General features: G+C 39.3%; 1 protein-coding gene across 7 annotated transcripts in view; it reads right to left on the reverse strand.

The window, feature by feature from the left end:
* KDM1B (lysine demethylase 1B) overlaps positions 1 to 14,838 on the reverse strand; it is a 28,330-nt gene that overhangs the window by 3,111 nt on the left and 10,381 nt on the right. For 2 of the 7 annotated variants that reach the window (XM_040586419.1, XM_040586413.1), the window contains 12 exons: positions 14,179 to 14,363; positions 13,128 to 13,304; positions 12,159 to 12,233; positions 10,670 to 10,807; positions 9,024 to 9,195; positions 7,889 to 8,016; positions 6,344 to 6,475; positions 5,868 to 5,942; positions 4,849 to 4,965; positions 3,904 to 4,029; positions 2,291 to 2,413; positions 291 to 443 (listed from right to left, as the gene is read on the reverse strand). In XM_040586419.1, coding sequence (XP_040442353.1) covers positions 291 to 443; positions 2,291 to 2,413; positions 3,904 to 4,029; positions 4,849 to 4,965; positions 5,868 to 5,942; positions 6,344 to 6,475; positions 7,889 to 8,016; positions 9,024 to 9,195; positions 10,670 to 10,807; positions 12,159 to 12,233; positions 13,128 to 13,304; positions 14,179 to 14,363 — 1,601 coding nt within the window. Of the gene's footprint in view, positions 1 to 290; positions 444 to 1,032; positions 1,243 to 2,290; positions 2,414 to 3,903; positions 4,030 to 4,848; positions 4,966 to 5,867; positions 5,943 to 6,343; positions 6,476 to 7,888; positions 8,017 to 9,019; positions 9,196 to 10,669; positions 10,808 to 12,158; positions 12,234 to 13,127; positions 13,305 to 14,178; positions 14,364 to 14,838 lie in introns of those variants that run through there. The other 5 variants (XR_005826831.1, XM_040586414.1, XM_040586415.1 and 2 more) reach the window with 5 other exon arrangements.

The raw sequence follows: 14,838 nt of genomic DNA on the forward strand, positions 1-14,838 counted from the left end.
ACACGGAGTAACAGAAAGACAATTTGACTAAAAATAGAAATGGATTGTACAGTCTCGCCGTGTTCTGCACTTACTGGTTATGCAGTTCACTGCTGACCTGAAATATTTAGTAGACTATCCATGCCCAGTAGTAATACAAATAAAGAGGGTTCTGTATCAATAAACCCAGAAACATTAGCATGTTTGTGTAACAGAGTTTATGCTAGCTTTAGGTTAGCGGTGTTAGCAAAAGTTCTTTCATAAGAAATAGTTCTCCAAAAACCTTAATCAACAGTAACAAAGATACTTACCTCACCAGCAAAAAAAATTTTCCCTTGTATGTCTTCAGCTATAATGTCATAAGCTTCACCACTGCCCCCTGTTTTCACAAAACTATATGCCATCTGGAGCCAAGGGTCTTTGCTCCACTGAGTAACAAAAAACTTCACTGGGTCAGGAACCTCCTGCATAATCAAAAGAAAAGTTATGCACTGCAAAGAAAAGCTCATAATTGCATAGCTTGTTGTCATAAACAGTCTCATGTAATCTTTTAGAGTATGTAGTAGCAGGATGATACAGATTAGATCACCTTCCAGAATTAAGTTCCTATTTTATTTATTATAGTACTAACCACAAAGGTTAAAGAGTTCTCTTCAAAATACAGATACTCTTGCAAACAGATAAAATACCGATATTAACATCATTCAATATGTTTGTATGTATAATGTAAGCACTTCTTATCTTCATAAGGCATGCTGCTTTCCTACTTCTAGCTGGTTAAATCTCAAAATGTAATCTTAATCATTTTATTCTGATGGAGAAATAACGTTTCTGATCATAGATAAGCAAAGGAGCTGGCTTGAAAGCGAGGGTCAGGGAGAGAACAGAAGGCCAGAGTGTTTGTAGCTAAGCCACGACAGTAATCCTGCGTACTCTGTCACCTGGCAGCCACATTTCCACACAATTCTACCAAAAAGGGCCTGGCTGACAGTTGTATGACAGCTTAGTCAACTACAAATGCATCTTACTCTTGAGGAACTCGTGACAAGTAAAGAGAAGCACCCCTGGCTCCTCTTACACAGCGTGTGGTACCAACAACAGGCTGCTCTGCTCAGGTGGCACGTGAGGGGCTGAAGCTCAAGCAGTCGGGGGCCAGCCACGTGTGGCGAGGTGCGCAGGCACCCCAGGTTCTGGTGCAGCCGCGGAAGCTATCTTGTCTTTGAAAATCCCGCTGCGCTGGGGACAGATGCCTGAAATTCACAGCTGCGACAAACCAGGGAGACAGACAGGAAAATGTCTCTTCTAGACTCGAGTGGCACCAAAACCACAGACCTGTTCGCTGCCTCTACATTCTCGTGAAATCAAAAGAGCAGGTATGTGGACTTACACCGCACATGATGTGGTTAATTCTAAAGCATTACCAAAAGTATGTTTTCTAGGAAAACCGGAGCTTTCAGATGCCTAGCATCTGCACCATCCGTAAGGCTTGAGAGGTCACCCGTGAACATTAACGCGAGCATTCCTTGGGATCTAACTGCTCTAAGGAATTGATCGAAGGCTCTGCTCTCTATAGAGTGGGATGCACATAACATTGCTAAGCAATGGTTTTGGCTTGCCTCAGGCTTCTCTGATTTTCCTATTTGTTTTTATCCTAATGATGAGCTGGGGGAAGGAAAGGTAGAAATTTTTATCTTAATTTCTTTTTACGGTCAGGATGTAGGGCCCGTGATTGATGATTGTGCCTGTACCTCTATCCCAAGACAGCTCTGGAAGGGCTGGTTCTTACTAGAAGAGTACAGGGTTTGTTTCACTTGGTTTGGGGGTGTTGTAATTTCAGCTACTTTTTACATGGTGTGAGTAAATCATAGTCAAATTCACCTTGCTTAAAGCTCTTATCGTGCATTTTAAGTGGTGATGACCGAACATGCACACAAACATCCCCCCAAGAAAACAACATTTGGAAAAAGTGACATCTAAGAAGGAAGTGTATTTGCGTTACCTGCCTAAAGCACTGATTTTAATTATTTTTCCTTTCTAAAAGCACTTTAAAGGATGATAGTTCATTTCTGGTTTTCCATTCATTACTGTTTTCCTTCAGACAGATCTAAGATATCTCAATTCACATTTTTCACACGAGACCAAACATTGTGTTTCCAGAGTGTCTCGAAGGAAGCATATTCCCTCAGATTGACAAGAAAAGAAAAATAGTTTAAAATGTCAAAGGTTTTGCTATACATCATGAAGTAATACAATCAAAAGGTCTGTCTGTCGGCAAGTTAATTCATCTCTTAATAAAAGAGGCTTCTCTTACCTGCTCCTTAAAGAGCTCTCGAAGTACAGTCATACACTGTTGCAGTATTTGTTTATCATCTAAATTCTTAATGGTCGTCACAGCATCTCCAGTGACCACTGACATTAAAATGCTTTGTTTGCTCTAAAAAGAAGACATTAATGTGAGACCATTTTTAAATGATTAGGTTTTGAAGTATTTCTCGAAGAGTCCCTTTTAATTGGTATTGACAAAGAGATTTTCAGTTGCAGAGCGAATTTTGTTCTAAAGTGAGTTTGATTCCTATTTCACAGTATTTATGCTCAAATCATCAACATCCTCTGAGAACTTGTTCAAGATCTGTGTTATGGTCAGCCCCTTTTACCACTTGCTAAATCAACGGAAAAATTCCTATCTCTACCTACTTAAAGGCAACACTGAAAGATTTGACATTTATGGTGTTACTCTTTGTGACAGACCTCTTAAGCTCCAGTTCCGTGCCAAAATTCCACCCCAACTGTACTGAAATGTCAAAAGGTGGTAACAAAGTACTTAAATACTAGTTAGATATGTTTTGGATTAGGCCAGTACTAAGTTCTAACCAGCAAATTTTGGCCCAAGAAATGAAAGCTCAGTTCTACTGATGTTTCCTTCTGCTGCTTCAAGAAATCTCTACTACCATGCAGAAGTTTCGAAGATGAAGTGGTGACTATAAAATAGCGTACAGGTTCTCAACTCCCTTAAAGAACTGTCCCTCTCTCGTTTATATAAGGCAATTCTGTTGTTACTAAACTTGATCGCTAGCAGAGAATAGCTATCAAGCAAATTAAGAACTGTATTGAGTGTCCCTGGCAGCACCAGAGCACTGAACCTCATGGAGCACAGAGCTTAGAAGTATTGAAGATTCCTTGTTTAAGGAAAGTCACGGACAGGTACAGATATGCATCGTGTAGCAACAGAGCACAGTCTTCACAGGATGGCTTCCTTATGGAGTAAGCCATAAGGCTACAGAATGGCCTTTTAATTGTGGCCAAGTAGGAAGCAGCAGTTGTTGTAAGAGCATGAAAAAGTAAGATATAAACATCTAATGTGTCTGCTTGAAACGGGTGAGGAAGAGAAACGTGATGTCAGTGCACTGGTCTGAACTTGGTTTGAAATTCATGAGTTCGGGACTGACCCTACAGACCTCAGTCTCATACAAAACATAGTGTGGGTCCTTTCTTCTGCCATTCCACATAATTACTCAGGCTAGTGCAAGCCAGCAAGTATTAACAGACCAGCATGGTCTTCTTAACAAGATTTTTAGCTAATTTAAATAAGGGACAAAAGCCCGAAACTGTAAGTGACCAGTAGACTTTTTCCCATATTAGTACATCTACAGTCAGGTATTACAGACTTGTTTTCAGGATAGTTTGAGAATAAAAACATTAACTTGCTTGTATAATATTTTGTATCTGAACACAGGAAAACATTCCCATTTAGTAAAGTGAAGTATCAATCAGCTTTTTCTGGATAAATAACCCTGCTTCCACTTCTTTTAACAGGTGCAGGGGTGGGGGGCAAGAAATAAACTTTCATTGTACAGTAATTATTGCACCTAGTTTCCAAACTGAATTTCCAAAGGGCCAACAGAAAACACAGCTGGAATATGGTACCTCTGGATCCATGTCATAGAAAACACTGAAGAGCCCACGTTGGCTGGAATTGGGTGGAACATGACCAAAAAAATCAGCTCCTTGAATTTTACTGTCCCAAAATCTATAAGGAAACTGCAAGGCAATCTATAGAGAGAGAGAGATTGAATTAAAGCATTTCACATCACAAAACTCGGAACTAGGCATGGTATATGGTTTTGTTCTTTTCCACTCAATTAAGAGACGCCCAGTTCTATGAGAGGGTTTCAACAGAGAATGTATGGGCCTGTTCTCCAAGGGGGACAGGGAAGGAAAAAGAAAAAAGCTGGTCTCACAAATTGCAAATGCACAGACTGTCAGATTCACAATGGAATTCACTATGGAAAATGCTCAAGACATAATTTTTACAAGCCTGACATAGAACTTAGCGATCCCCATCCTGTGCGTGGGGTTTCTGGATCTTGCTTTTAAGTTTCAGCATTGTTATATTCCTGTTCGTGGCATTACTGCTGTTACTGTTTTGTTCTAAGCACACGTCTTACTAGGGATCTCTGCAGGAGAGGCTGTCTTTTTGCACTGGGAAAGGGTAGGAGATTTTACACTGGACAAATACACAACTTCCAGTATTCTTCTGAAACAGTTTTTGTATTTATTAGGTTGAAAGGACCTGGAATAAGCATATTGTTAGAATCTTGGAAGCTCTAAGACCATCATGAAGGCTTGCTCAAAATTATGTGCGAAGCATTTAAGCTGCGAAGCAATTCTGCAAACAATTTCTTTTAAAAAGCCATTAAACTGGGAAATCAAAGAAACAGAAATACATGTTATTCCCAATAGCATTTTGCTCTTCTGGGCAATAAAACCAAATGCATAATAAATCCTGAGAAATACACAGCAAAAGCAGTGGGGACAAAGCAGCAAACGTTTCTATGAAAAGAAATAGAAATATTATCTGAAATTACTTACCTTCTCAATGACTCCTGCTCCCAAACTATTAATGGCTTTAATTTTCTTTTCTGACAGTGGAGGATTAAACTGAATGGCATTTTTCTGAAGAAGGGCCAGTGGTACAGTCACTAATACCTGAAAGAAATAATTACCATTACAACAGTAGCAAAAGCTGAACACTGCACTTAAGCCTCACAGCATCCTCTTAACAGTCTTGGATTATTCTTGTAGGATGCAGTGTAATAGTCACATCTCTAGATTAGCGTCTGGTTTTACTCCCCATTAAGGGGAACCACGTGCCTTACATTCAGGTGAAGACAGACCCTGCAGTTCACTGGGTTTAAGTTACAGTCTGTTGAATTGCTTGTATCAGAGTAGCTAACCATGACGCTAATTTTAATTCCTCCTGTAAATTAGAGTCGATGGCTCTCAGATTAACAAAACTGTCTTTTTGAAAGGAAAAAAGATGGTCATTGTTTTGGCTTGTTTCTTCTTCCTTCACAGATCCCTTCCCTTTAAAATATGCTCAGTAACACCGTTGATGCATAAACTTGATTGAGATTGGATTGATACCGTTTTAAAAATTACTAAAACCTAAATTATACAGCATGAAGCAGGTGGGGATACAGGGAATAAGGAAGACTGAGAAGTACAGGTTGTCGAGTACTTCATACCAAAGGGAAACATTTTTATAGGGCAGATTCACATGCTAAATGGAGTAAAGCTGAGCAGAGAATGGAACCAGAAAACATAACTTACTTCAAAGACCCACAAAAATCTGTTTGCTTCACATTTTTAGTGAAGTAACCTTTATAGGTCTTAGTTCTTCAGATCAGCTAGTACCCAAAACTCTAGCATGCTCAATGAAAAATAGGCTCCAAGACATCTAAATACATATGAGTTTTCATCTTCGAATGGGGAGAAATTGGACTAAATAGTCTTCAGGGGCGGGGGGAGAACAATGAAAGGGACATGTACTGTTGTCAATATTGTTCTTGTGTTCCCTAAAATTCTTAATCTCAACATGTATTGGGTACCTTTTGTGTTGTCCACACTGTTCCATCTGCAGTAGTGACCTGTACTTCTTCACCAGAATAGTCAATACTCTGTACCTATTGAAGACAAATTGAAGATTATGCTACAAAGTCTACACATGCAATGTGAATTCAGATAAAAATAGCTAATACAGCACTAGTCTGCAAACCAAAAACTGAGAAACACAAATTTTCAGAGAAATGCTGAAAGAAAAAAAAAAATTGCCTCCATGGAAGCTGAAAAAGAAAAATCATCATGATTCTAACATATAAGCTCATCATATCGTAATATTTAAATACTGATAGTCCTCAAGGAGGATTTCAGAAATGTTGGAATTTTCCTCTTTTTCTTTTAGACAAATCAAAATATTCACAAGCACAGATTTGCCTGGTCCAAAAGAACACAAAGATATGACTGGGTGCTTCAAAGCATTGGGTGCATCCAAGACAGGCACTGCATCAGCATTTTCCAGACTCACTGGGAAATTCAGCCGGATGTCCAGCCCTTCTGCCAATTTATCAATCACAGTAGAATATCCCACAGTTAGAAGAGTGTGATCTCCAGCAAACTGGGCAAAAAATTCATTGTGGTCCCATGAGCGTGCAGATACCTGTGGACAGAACACAACTAGCTGTCTCTACTGGGGAGGTGACATGGGTACTAGCAAAAGTCCCACAGTTTAGAGGAAGCCACCCAATTCCCTTCACAACTGGGAAAAAAAGGTGTATCACCAGAATGTATGGCAATGCTGGCAAAGGCCAACAGCCACTATGCAACACATGAAATACTGGATTAAGAAACGTCCTAACATGGGCTGGTCATTAGCAGGTTCTGCTTGGTAGAGGGAACAAGGCAGGTAGTACAAAAATTCAGGTGGATTGCAGTGTATTTTATTTCAGTTTTCAGTCTCTAGCAAAGAAAACCTGTTTTACAGTCTTACAATTTCAAATAAATAGGAAATATTTTATTTCCCAACATGAAGGGGAAAATAAGATAGACAAAAACTCAATGGAATTTTTCTGAGACCTTGGAGGTTCTTCCATGGTATCATTCATTGACCTTCTCCCCTCACCCCTGCAAGCTCATAGTTAGTACAACAGTGATACTTGCACTAAGCAAACGCCACTGAGCAGTGAAAAATCTGAAGCAATTCTCAAACTGCTATTCACATGCCAATTCCTATCACTGCAGTTGCACTGACTTCATATTTTCATTTAAAAATTGAAGGTAAGATAGATTTTAACATCTTTCTCACTTCCCCTGCGTGCTTGTGAAGTGTGAAAGCTTGACATAGCGAAAGATTTTCCCTTGGCTGCCCTGGTGTAGCACTGTCTTGTTGTTCTTATGTGCTTCTCAGTTCAGATCAGATTTGTGCATCTGCACGTATCCATCAGCTGTCCCGCTACCACAGTATGGTTGACCGTAAACTTCTTTAACCCAAGCAACAGGTCTGAGTAAGTAACACACTGCAAACAACGTCGTACTTTGGTATTTCCTGAACCTGCTTGGTTAAAACCAAGTCACGAGGAAAGCCGAGTATCACATAGTCAATGGAATACCTAGGAGTGGTGAACTGGGGCCCACCATCAGGGTGTTGGAACACTTCAGAAGTTAAATGCATTTATTCTCAAGATACCTAGCAAGTAGAGAAATACCTCAGTTTTTAAACACAGGCCTGAGAAGCAGAAATCACATGCAACATCTGAGGAAGAATAACTCTACTGTAAATCCTACCACCCAGCATCTCCGCGAAATGCCCTGCTCCACTGCACCACCTACTCTCAACTTCTCCGTTCAGGAGGATCTCACTGGAAGCACGTCATGAACTGTCAGATTATCTAAGGCAGTGCTGGCATCTGGGTCTCGGTGCTTTTGAAGAACAGGTTAGGGATGTAGGAACAGTTTAGGGATAGTGGATTGTCCCTCTGGGGCTGTGGGATGGATCAGATGACTTCTCAGTGTTACTTCCAACCCTATTTTCTATGAAGCTCAGCCACTTCAGAACACGGCTGTCAAAACTCACCTGAGAGAGATTGCTGCCACAGGCATACTCCAGATTACTGAGATGGAACTGTAGTACTTTTTCTTCCAGCTCACTGAACTGGATACCAGACTCCTGAATAAACGCTTTATAGATCTCTTGTATTTTTTCTGTGAAAGAACATGTTTAAAGTAAGAATAGATCACAATCTGCCAGAAGTCCTACTGCATTTCACTCTGCTATTCTCTGGATCATGAAGTTTTTCAAGCTTATTGTTAATTTGCACCAAGATGTTTTTCTTCTTGTAGAAAAAACCCCAGTAAGATCTTTCCAGTGATAAAATCCAACTTTGTTGTTTAATCAGAGATTATCCTTTTGATTTCCTTCAAAAGGGAAACATATATAGCTTCAGGAAAAAAGGGGTTAAAATTATTTCAAAGAAAAAAGAAAAAACCAAAACACACTGCACAACAGCACAGCTGGACAGCTGTCATCAATATACAGTCAAAGTTATTTCAAGGAAAATACACTTCAAGATAATGGAGAATCTTTGCCAATTAATCCTGCTTAATTTTTACAAAAGCCAAAGAGCTAACAAATTTGATCCAGAGCTCACTGAAGAACATAAGAATTGCTAATTCTGTCTTACAGAGAATCTGCGCTAGAAAGATAAAGGAGGCAGATGTTTCTGAGCAAGTTTATTTTTTGTTACTGAATGTGCCTGCATGCTGTCAGTGTGGTGGGAAGTGTTACCAGTGGAGATGGGACTACAGTTGCCAGCAGAAGGCTTTGATCAGGCTCTTTCTGAGACAGTTTAATCAAAAAGTGTAAGAGTTACAGCTAGCTATGGTCTGCTTCGGCAAGAGGCAAGGCTTCTGAACTGGTAACAGCACTAGGTATACCAAAAACGCTACCTCGTGAAAACAAGACATCACATCAGAAGTTGTACAGTATTGTAAAAGCCATCAAATTAGGCTTCCTTAAAAGTGCTATTTTGGTCTGTGTGTACACGATAGTCAATCTCTCTTTGTCATCCACAGAGCCAGGTTATCACTGTTGGATTTCAGGTCAGATGGACAGCCACACGCTTCTAAAAATGCCCAACATAAAGCCAATTTAATATAAAACTCTATGAATGCAGCCAGCGACTTCCCTTTGCAATACATCTCCCACTTACCACCAAGAGGAACATCTTGATGTTGGGTTTTATCTTTTCTCCACTCAGAGACGACATCTAGGATGGCATTGAAATGAAAGTCCATACGTTTATCAATAGTGGGATCTGTTATCCTTCCACCTTCCTGGATCAAGTCACATTTCTCCCCTAGTTTGTGCATTTTAATGCCAAGCTTAAGAAAAAGACATTTTATTGCTTTTTAAGTATGGAAAAACTACAGTGCCTAGCCTGCTCAAAGTTATTTCAAGTAAGGTGAATCCCTCAAAGGTAAGTGATGCCACTTAGGAAACATCCATGACTTCAAATAATTAGTCAGATTAACTCAAACGCTCGTTCTCCTAAAACTGGAATACCAACAGTCCTTCTATCCGTTAATGGTCCACAAATTGTTTTTCCCCACTCTTCCATCCTTTTCTTTATTGGGGATTCCCAGAAACCTTATCTCCAACTTTCCTATCAGGCCAGGAGCTAGTACAGAGATGTTGGGTCTGGAAACCAAACATGATGAACCAGTCATCTTCATTTCTACCTCACCCTCTTCTCTAAATCGCCATTAAAATAAATTCTTTTCTACAACTTTCTAGTGCCTGATGCCCAAACAGTTCCCTGTGTTCAGGAATTGACAGGATGTTGCTTGCCAGTTACCACCAATTTTATTAACAAACAAGCCAAGAAAGAAATTATTTGGAATTAAACCTAGTGTCTTGCTCTGTTTGTCCAGCTTGCATCGAACACACAACAGAGCTAAATCGGAAAAGTATGTTTTACAGAGTCAGTCTAGAGAAAATAGGACAAATATAGCGCTAACTTCTTCCTAGGGACTTGTTCCTGAGGGTGTGCTCCAGTGTTTCCTCACATCTCACATCTCCCTAGGCTGTTGGTCACCCCTGCAGGTCTCATCTCAAGATACAGCTGTACTTTGAGAAATGACATGAAAAGACCACAAAGGGATGGGCACCCAAGGTGTATTCAGAAGTCATTTCTCCTCATCTCATAACTAAAACGTGATTACAAAAACATTTCCTCGTGACACTACAGAGCACTAGAGTTAAAGCAGCATGGGCTGGATTTACGTGCCTCTCTGAACAAAATCCATACTCAAGTTCCACTTGGAGATATTGAGCTTCCTGCCCACAAAAACCCAAAAGCAAATCAACAAATTAAATACATAATCAAACTGCAGCGTGTTTGCATCAGTAGCTGTTAGACTTACACATCTTAACCTGTGCAGAAGTGAACTAGAAATACAGAGGCTGAGCAAAGGCAAGTCTGTCACAGAAATGTTTCTTACAACAACACAGCAATAGCCTCCCACTGTACAGCTTTTCTCAGCTCTAAGGAAGTCTGCTGGGGTCCTTTTACATGACTATCTCCAGAAAAGGGGGAAAAAAGCGGTTTCTTCTGGTTCTGCAGCTGGAGCTGCCTTGTTTAATCTTTACATAATGTGCCCAAAGCCACTCTACAGCCCTTCTCTGTCCCCAGCTGCTACCAAAGATAGAACAGCAACACAGAGCTCACTCACAACACAGAGCAGTGGCTTTAATCATGTCATGACAAAGGAGTCCCACCCTCACCCAGCCACCCAAGCCTGGCTTTAACAACAGTTTTTCACTAGTGATAATGCGTGACCGCTGCAGGGAACCCACTTGCTCACACATTAGTGCCACTGGGTTGTTGACACATCCGTTGACGATTTGTGCACCTCTTCCAACAGTGACTCCTTTGAACGTCTTATCATCCCACACTCGGCCACCAATTCTGTCTTTAGCTTCTAAGACAATAACCTATGACACAATGCAGCTCAGTAAATTGTAAGATTCGGTTATATTAAACATTATCTGTTGAACTCCAGAGCAAAGGAGAAAACAAAACACACAAAAATTGCCAAGCAATCCAGCAACGCTAACAATCTTAACACAGTATTTTCATTTGTGGATATAGTTCATTTATGCATTTAAATTGTTATCAAAAGGTTACCTTTTGGGATATACTCATATAAATAACTGTTACTTTAAGAAACCACCTTATTTTTGTTGTCTTTTTTAAAAAGCTTAAGACCTATTCAGGAAATCTCCAAACTGGAGTTTAAGGCATGCTACAGGCTATTAAACACAGTGATCTATACACAGTGTCCATCTGAGGAAGTCCATACACCTTTTGGAGAAATTTATTCCTGGGGTATTTCAAGAAAACCCCATTCTCACATATTTCCACCACGCATTTGTACCTCCTTCAGCACCCACTACTTGTCACAGATAGACACAGGACACCAGACTAGATGGATGTCTGACTAAATGTTTACCCTTACTTGTATTATCTTTTTATTTTTAGTCTTTTTAGAGAAACTCATCTCTCCAGCACAGTAGAAAGCAACAGTGTGTATATATAAAAATACATATGTCATACTTTACATATTAAAAAAGGCCCTGCCAGTTGGTATTTGTGTATTTTACTGCAGGATAGCTTTCCACAGGACCTGATGTACAGAGAGGCTGCACTGCAATTTGCTGTTTAGCCATAAAGGAACAAGATAACGGCCCTACAGGATTCAGGGATTCATAAAAATACAGACATATGTGAACACATAAATCCAGAAAGTCAGATGCTCATTCAGTTCCTTAAGCATCAGCCCTGCAAACGCCTCACATGTTAGGAGTCCAATAGATTTTCATAAGAGTATTCTGATGTGTAAAATCATGTCAACATGTAAATCTCGTGAGATCACACTGTCTATGATAAATATCAGCAAAAAGGGAAATGCAATTTGCTTGTTTTTAATAAGCAACAGCTAAGTACAGTGAAGTGCACAAATAAAAGAACACTTCACCTCATTTAAACAGCCATCATCATCATCTACAGTCCCATTATTTGGATGTGAATATCTATGTCTCCCCTATCTTCCCAACCTAAGTTTATGTAAAAATATTCACTGCATGCTTTGTTGAATTATAGATACAAATAAATGCTGTTTTCAAACAGCAGATTTACTCAATAAAACCCCAGATTTTACAAATCAGTTAGGATGCCCTGTATATAAATGTTTGTAACAAGAATGTAATTTTTTTCATTTTGATGAAGAACACTTTCAAAGGAGAGGAAGTCTGATTTTCAGTAATGTACTCTAAAGTTTCTCACCTTAATTCCAAAATTGTGCAGTTGTCGGGCTGCTGCTAATCCTGCTGCACCAGCCCCAACAATAATGACAGATTTCTAAAAAGTAATAAAAGACTTAAACAAATAGTAAGAACTAAAACAGAACTTATCATCACACAGTTATTTTTCTTCTTGGTAAAGTTAAAAATACCTGTAGGTTTCAGAAGTCTAGGCTCTCTTGTCCTCTAAAGTAATCAGTGGTAACTTTTAAAGATGATAGTGCACTTAATAGGGAGAAAAGCTCAATTGTAGCTTTGGAAATAGTTACAATTTTTAAGGACTTCAAAAGCAGATGTCTCAATTTCTTTTAACAGAAACAGCTGAACTTATAAGTAACAAAATCTAACTGAAGTTATCAGCCAAGAAACACACTTACCTTGTAATGATTTCAATCACAGATTGGGTTGACCAGTAAAAAATACTTTATAAATTTAAAATATATAGTTTCCAAACATCAATCAAGTTGCAATTTCTAGGAGATACTCCATTACAGAATACATTATTTTGATAAGTTTGTGTGCTGTCAAGCAAATTGCTAGTCACAAGTGAAGTGCGTACCCTTCAATCATAGATCTTGCAAACCAATACGGAATAGTTTCCTCGCCTATGCGAGCGGTTGTATATAACTATGTATTACACAGTTAAGCCATGAGAAGAACCTAAGTCTGCTGTATATTTTTCACACAGTTCCCATCCATCTGGAAAGCTCATAGGAAGCAGAAATCCATAGGACTCAGTTCCACAGATTTTAGTGGGAACAAAAACCTTGCTGGCAAGAATCCCATGTCTGTAGTTTCCACAACCATTGAAGGCAGATGAGAACCATGTGAAAAACACGCAATGTATTTGCTTTTAGATGTAATTTTACCTGCCATTCAAAAAAAAAAAGCTATGACACGTGCCATGTAGTTTTATAGAACTAATAATGTAGAGATTATTACAGCAACTTACATTGTGGTATTCTTTAGGAAGAAGATACTGGTCAGGACTGACTGATAAAATCCCTGTATTAATTAGCCCTTTCCTTGTCATAAAATGAAGTATCCTCTCCATTTCCTGTACACAGCGAATACGCACAAGCCCCCGAACAATGATGTGATGGATACATTTCTGAGGGGTAAGAGCCTCCTGCAAAGCAGAAACAAAGGACAGAAAGTTTATTTTCTAATACTCAATTTTCCACGTGTTTACATCGTACTTAAACTGCAAACCAGGCTGTAGAAATCAATCACAAATCAGGCTTCTGAGAGCATTTTAAAAGCAAGTTTTGTCGAAGTTTCTTCCAGCTTTACAGTAAGGTAACAATTTATTAAGCTAGATTAACATGGAATATTATCCATGCAATTGATTAGCACATGAGTCTACAAGATACTCTTGCAAACTCCATGGTGTGCTGCATTAGTGCAAAAATGGTATTGAAAAGCATCCCCGACTGCAAAATGAATCTACCTGATGGCAATGCTCACAATGACATTCGAGTAAAACCCATTCCAAACTGGCATTCCAACTAAAAAAACAGATTAATATCTGAAACCTTCACATAAATACACACAACAGTATCTGACAGCTTCAGTACATGAAATTCCAGCAATTCCATTGAAGGCAGTGTCATAGCTAGCGTAAGTAAAAAGACGATCTCTTCCCTGTACAAGTCATATGGAAAAAAACACCAAAAACCCCCATCAAATACTCACAAGCAGTATTTAGAAAATGTTCAAGCACGCCTTTAAAAGTTAATAGTTGGGCAGACTCAGTAGAGTTTTAATACTTCTAAAACTTTTGTCTTTTACTGTAGAAAGAACTAAAAAAAAAAAAACCAACCAAACAAACAAAACCAAAAAACCAGCCAATCTTAGAATGGATTTTCAAAAAGATGGCAGCAGTTTTTCTGGTGCATAAGTTGTCATCTAAGAAGAGAGTCCAATCCATAAGAAGAGAGTCCACATCCCAAAAAAGTAGCTATTATTTATAAACAAACACATTAACTATTAGCATCTCTTACCTTGCAGTTTGTGTACCACAGGGCCAAAATCAGGTTTCTCAAAGCCAAGTACATGGTAGGGTCTCGTGAATATTCTGGGAACTCATAGAGCTCATCCAGTTCCATGACATCTGGCCTCACACAAAGTGCTTTCCCACATTCATTGGGCTGGTAAAAAGGCTGGAAATACTTGTTCATACCTGCAACTGAACAAAGACACACCAAGAACTAGTCATACTCCATCGTTACCTTCATTACATCCTTCTCCCTCTTAAGACGATCCATTCACCTCACACAGATAAACAAGTAACAAAGCCTTCCAGCCTCTAGCCACCTTCAGAACGACTTCATTTCTATTGCTCTCCCCTCTCCTATCCTCTAGGCTGTGGAATATTAATTGTCCTGCTACCTGATGGGTATGTCTTGCACCTATGAGAGCTTAAGTTTTGTCAGACAAACTGTGTGTGCCCTCAGATGCCATGACGAGTCCAACAAGGAACAGGATCTAAACCCAAGTCTAAGATCTAGCATCACTGCACAGGCTTATGCAGGACTCTGAACCCCTTTCATCTTCAATTCCCAATACTGCCCAGAGTGGGTAGCAACCAGAAGTAGTCATCTTCCACACGCAGTATTGGTAGCTCTGTGTAATAAGTTTTCTGTTTGTTAAGCAGATAGATG

Source organism: Falco naumanni, chromosome 3 (assembly GCF_017639655.2).
Source record: "Falco naumanni isolate bFalNau1 chromosome 3, bFalNau1.pat, whole genome shotgun sequence".
Taxonomy (NCBI): domain Eukaryota; kingdom Metazoa; phylum Chordata; class Aves; order Falconiformes; family Falconidae; genus Falco; species Falco naumanni.